Source organism: Ochotona curzoniae, unplaced genomic scaffold (assembly GCF_017591425.1).
Source record: "Ochotona curzoniae isolate NIBS_2020 unplaced genomic scaffold, NIBS_Ocur_1.0 scaffold_4683, whole genome shotgun sequence".
Taxonomy (NCBI): Eukaryota; Metazoa; Chordata; class Mammalia; order Lagomorpha; family Ochotonidae; genus Ochotona; species Ochotona curzoniae.
The window spans coordinates 12846652-12852657 of NW_024467121.1; the positions used below are offsets into that span (position 1 = coordinate 12846652).

The window sequence follows — 6006 nt, forward strand, 5'->3', positions numbered from 1 at the left end:
AACTTTTCACTCTATTTTTCCACGGACTGTTGGTAACCCTCTCCTATAATCACACACACACACACACACACACACACACACACACACACACACACACACACATGTTCAGGGTTACGGTGCAGTAGGATATGTGCAGAAGATGACATCCTTCCGGGGCTGTGGTACAGATGATGGTGGCCATCCTAGGCTCTTGCTATGGTTTCTGGTCCTCACCAGCAGCTCAAGTAGACCCTAAAGCCCAAAGACACCTGCCCTTTCCATCCCACTCTAATCCAGCCTCTCACCTTTTCTTTTCCTCAGTCCTCAGGGGAGGTAAGTGGTAGACCATGAGGCCTACTCAAGTCAGTTCTCCTGCCAGAACCAAAGGGATGGAAACTTCAGAAAATGACAGAGGTACTGAGACCTCCTACTCTCCCCTTCCCAAGCACAGAGCACACAACTGGACTTTGCATTCCTTTTATTTGGACCATTGCATAGCATAGGGACCCCTCACAACAGCCCTGTGAGGTAGGGAACACCGATTCCACCACCGAGAGGATAAGGCCCAGCTTTTGCCTAGGCTCTCAGCAGGTACAGAGGGATCTTGAGCTGCCCCAACAACACAGCAAACAGGGCAGGAGAGCAAAGTCTTTCTCACCAGTGAGAAAGTTCCCATCCACCAATCCAGAGTTTCCTTTTGTATCCCCTATCACAAAAGCAGGGACTCCCAAGAAGGCGCAAAAACCTAACAGGCCAGAGTCAGGTAGACAGACGGGGTGGAGCCAATGCCCCATGAACCTCACTCTCGGGTTAAAACACGCACAAATTCCTCATAGTTCACCTTCCCGTCCTTGTCTACATCAGCCTTTTCGATCATAGCATTTAGCTGCTCCAGAGGAAGCGGTTCTCCCAGCTTGACCATGGCCTGCTTGAGTTCTTCCACAGTGATGTGGCCATCGCCATTTTGGTCAAAGGCTTGAAAGACCGCCCGCAGGTCTTGCCCATGGGCCGCAGCCTTCAACCTCTTGGCCATCGCTGCCAGGAACTCTTGGAAGCTAATGGCTCCATCACCATCCTGGTCCACACTGGCGATGAGGGCCTTCAGCTCCTCCTCTGAGAGTTTGTGGCCCAGGAGCTGCATCACTGCATCCAGCTCCTTGACACTGATGGTGCCATTCCCATCCTTGTCGAACTTGGTGAAGGCTGCCTTCAAGTCAGCCACCTGCTCTGGAGACAGTTCCTCGGCCATGCCTGCGTCTCCTGTGTAGCACCGGGCTTCTGAGTTCACAGGCAATCTGCAGCAACCAGGGCTCGTGTTCCAGGACTCAGGGCAGCTGCTGAGCAGTGTCTGTGGGGAGTCTTGCCCTGGCATGAGAACCCCTCTCCTTTTCTGTTGATGCAAGGGAGGAGCTCCCCACCCCACCCTTCCCATGCCCTGGGGCAAGATTCTCCTCCCAAGGGAGGGACAGTTTAGTTGCAGACAAGACATGCAGGATTTGAAGTGGGAGGGCTCCTTCTAGAAGAGTCTGGTGGGAACCAGCATGGGGTAGGGGAACAATAGAATCTACTTATCTCTCCAGGCCTTGACCACAGACTTTCCCAACCTTGGAACTTTCTACCCAGGGCAGTTTCCCCTGCAGTTAATTCTCAAAGAGACCCTGACCACATACATAGCAGGGACCAGGGAAGACCCCAACTTCAAACAGCTGAGATTGAGGGAGGGTAGGGTAAGGTGAGCCTCCCTTAGGGGCAGAAAGGGTCAGAGGAAGAATGGGAGGAAGGTTCAGTGCTTTGTTCTCTTCTCTGCTTTTGACCTGAGCAGCCCTGGATCTGTCTGGCAGCCACTATGAACTTGATCCAGTTTCCAGGCCAGGGAAGACACCAGGTCTAAAGACAGGACAAGATTCACTGCCTTTACCTTCCAGAGCAAGGAGTTCTGCAGGCTTGTTGTTCAGGCAAGGAGTTCTCACAGCTGCTACTGAGATGTTGTTTATCAAATGAGCATTCAAAATGCAATTTCAGACAAGAGGGGAAAGCTTTTTATTTCCCATCCCCCTAATGCTCTCTCTAATTCATTGACCTGATGCCAAGTCCAAGGTGTGTTCCATTCACAGGTGAAACAACTAGAGTTGGAATCTTGCTAAGGAAAGATTAGAGAGTATGTTGTGGCCCTTGTGGGACAGCCCAAAGACATCAAAAGGCAGGAACATACAGATGGGGGTATGTTCATGGCTGCAGCATGAACTTGGCCAACCTCTTGGTAGAAGCATGGAAACCCATCTGGGAACCTCTCAGGGCCCATTCATTTTTCTCTAGCAGTAAAACCATCCTTGCCCACTGTTTTAAGCAGCAGGGTTTAAAACAAGAGCTCAGCCCTTGGGAGGCTATCCCTAAGACCTTCTAGGACAGGACCCATGCCTATGAAAGGACATTTGCTATGAGGTCCCCACAATAGTTGGTCTCCTTAGTGTCCCATTTCCTCCCCATCCCTGCCAACAGATAAGGAACATACTGTTTCAATCTCTTCCTAAAAAACTGCATGAATTCCACCTTTCTACTTCAGCCAATTAAGCAATCCAAGCCTTCCCTTTTCCCTCGATGTAAAAATTCTCCCCGTGTGCCTGATGAGAGAGAGATACTAGGGGAATATTCCATTTGCCAAACGCTTGCTATAAAAATATCTTGAAGAGTTTGCATCTCATCTTAGTGCTGGAAAAGTACAGCGGTCTTAGCAAATATTGAGTAATCAATTTCTTGATGAAGCTACGATTTTGGGTGGAGAATATCAATCTAGCCTGGGGATCAGAACAGGAAAGCATCTTGCTTGGTAAGAGGTGTGGAGGGTGGAGCTCTTAATAACTAGATGCAACCCAGGTCATTCAATTATATCTGAAAGAATGATTGAAGATACAAATCTGCACTTCAAATTTCCTCTTTTCTAATCCTATTAGCAGGACCTGTGGTTAAAAACCAAATGTGTAGTAATTACTCTCCTATTAATTTGCCCTGGGAATTAAATAATACTTTACCAATCACATTGGAACTTGACCTATTGGTTATCAATTCTGTCACTGATGTGGAAACATAACTTATGTTTCAATATCTTCATCTATAAACTAGGCTAACACAAACACCCAGTTGGGCCCACAGAGAATCCAAGTCACTAAACAAAGACAAGGTGTTGTTCTATGGTGAACTTCAAATTCAGTAATGAGCTGACTCATGCTTGACACCAGTCAGTGCTCAGGAAGACAACATTTGAATGGGGAGCTCATTCTCAACCTTGTTATCATATCTCTCTTGGTCGAACTGAAGAATCATATTTTCTACCTCTAGGCTTTAGTGAAATCCAAAAGGCCAGTGACCTGGGCATCAGCTGGCTTTTGGACATCAGTTCTAGCAGAAGCAGTTCCCGTATGTGTGCCTGGAACAAGCAGATGGTCATTATGGGTATGGTGTGCTCTTTCCCTAGGAGACTCTAAAAGAGTTAATCCTACAACTCCTGGCTGAGTACTTCTCCTCCCTCAGTCAGCCACGGTGTGTTTCCCTTTCCTTTTGGTACACAGCTTTCACAGAGCTGATATAAACGATAATGTGGTTTCTATAAAGTTTTCCACTCAGCCCCCACCTGAGTAGGCGAACTAGTCTGCTGCATGGGTTCAGACCCCAAAAGTGAATTACCTTCTTCTTGGGAGGTCAGCATAGGAACATCCATTCATGCGTGACTCACACTACAGGGGGTTTAGCACAGTCAACTACCAACTAGGAAAGGGATATCCCACAACGTTTGGCGTCATCCCTGAGCTTCATGGAAATTCTTCTTCCTCTGCTGGTTTAGCACAAAGCAGCCTGGGTGCAGAGTTCAGCTTCACTTTGTGGAAGGAGCAATGGACACTATAAAGGCCTTTTTCTAGCACATTTGTAAGCCTCACAGACCTTCTCATGAGGCTCCTCGTGTCCATCCTGTGCACAGCCCACTGCAGCCAGCAGGGTGGCCAGTCACTTGCTCCTGGTCCCAGAGCTGAACACCAGGGCAAACTCAAGGTCAGTGAGTGGCTGTTGTGTCACCCAGAGCTTGGTCCTCAGTGTAGAGGTGTTAGAATGATGTCATGTGGTTAGGCCATTTGGGGACACTGCCTACAGAAGAGATGGAGGCAGACCTTGTGCTACCCTAGTTAGTTTCTGGGAAGGTGAGTTATTATTGATGAGTAAACCTGGCCCCTTTCTGCACCATTTCATGTCTCCCTTTAGAATCTTTTATATATGTGCCCCATCACAGCTCTATATGTCTGGATGCTCTCAGAAGAGGCTGAGCAAATGGGCTGCCTGGTTTGGGATTTTCAACCTCTAAAACTATGAGTTAAATGATTTAGCCTGTTTTCTGTATAAGTTACCAGCACTGGGTGGTTTGTTATAGCATCAGTGAACACATGTGTGGAGAGAGGGGAGGGAAGAATATACCACATCCAGTCCCTGCCACAGCAGCCGTGGCCCCTGGGCCATGTGTGAGGAGTATGCTAGGGCCAAATAAATGCAGTTGCTGAATGGACCAGGATGAGGTTTGTTGAGAAGTTATACCTGGAGCAAGAAAGGATGAAGGTGTGATTATCAGGGGGAGAGAAGCAGGCAGGTGTACAGGAAAGCTGGAGGCTTTTTGACTGAGGGTTGGAAGCCTCTGCTCTCCCCTCTACACATTCCCTCCCTGACATGGAAAGACAGATTCTAGCCGATCCTCTCCAATGGCTGCAACTCATTCAGTGCCCACAATCTGCCTAAACTTGTTGGGTTTGTTGACAGGAGCGCTCCCCATTCCCATCTGCCAATGACACACCTAGGAATTTGGCAGGACACACATCATTCTGTGTCCCAGATCATGGTCCCTTTCATTGCCATTTCCTAGTCATCTAGTACCCGCCATCTGAGCAGTTTAGAGTGAGGTACTTTTTTTTTAATTTTTTCTGGGAAACTGTAGCATGTTAGAAATCTTCCTGGGCCTGGCGGCGTGGCCTAGTGTCTAATGTCCTCGCCTTGAACACGCTGGGATCCCACATGGGTGCTGGTTCTAATCCCAGTGTCTGTACGTTCCATTCAGCTCCCTGCTTGTGGCCTGGGAAAGCAGTCAAGGATGGCCCAAAGCCAAGGATCCTGCACCTGTGTGGGGGACCTGGTAGAAGTTCCTGGCTCCTGGGTTCGGATTGGGCAGTGAATCATCAGATAGAAGATCTTCCTCTCTGTCTCTCCTCCTCTCTATATATCTGACTTTGCAATAAGAAAATTAAATAAATCTTTAAAAAATATTCCTAAAGTATATTACATGTTTCATTACCCACAACTGTAAACAAATTAGTTAGACGATATTTGTTACACATGGTCTTTGAGACCCTCAGTCTGCCATAATTTAAGTGCAAAGACTGATGTGGGGTCTGTCTGCCACTCATGACATAATAATTTTTCCAGACAATCATTTCCACATGCTGTCACATGTCACTGTCCCATGAGGCTTCTTCCATGTGCCCTCTTCTCCTGTTTATTTCACAAGTATTATTGACCAGACACAATGATACCAAGAAACTAGGCAAGCAGTTGCAAATCAACTCTCAACCAAATACAGTGGCAAACCAGTAGTACCAAGTTAGGATTTCAGGGTTGCCAACACATTTCTGGATTCAGGCCTGTGTTCTGAAGCATTGGGATTGCCTTGAGCCTGAACTCCTGATAAAGTGAGGATCCACTGAGTCATCCTGATGTGCCTGTGTAGACGCCTTTCTTCTGACATCCTCGATCCTAGCCCTTCCGTCTGGCATACAGTAAGTCAAAAAAGGCAGCAAAGCCAAACCATGGCTTCAGATTGAAGGAGTCAGCGAGGTGCACCGAGCGGCCATTCACTGCCTGGGGAATGCAGACTGCAGTGGGGAGCTGGCAAGGCGCAGGCTGTGCACTCTGCTTCCCTACTCCCTGAGGTCAGCCTGGGGAAGATCTAGAGATGTTCCCCATGATCCCAGTTCTCTGGAAAGTGACTTGTCTTGC

General features: G+C 48.0%; 1 protein-coding gene across 1 annotated transcript; it reads right to left on the reverse strand.

Moving 5' to 3' along the window:
- Nucleotides 1-440: 440 nt before the first annotated feature.
- CALML5 (calmodulin like 5) lies at nucleotides 441-1324 on the reverse strand. Its single transcript, XM_040967926.1, has one exon. The coding sequence runs from the start codon at nucleotides 1226-1228 to the stop codon at nucleotides 779-781; it is 450 nt and encodes a 149-aa protein (XP_040823860.1). The 5' UTR covers nucleotides 1229-1324; the 3' UTR covers nucleotides 441-778.
- Between the last annotated feature and the right edge of the window lie 4682 nt (nucleotides 1325-6006).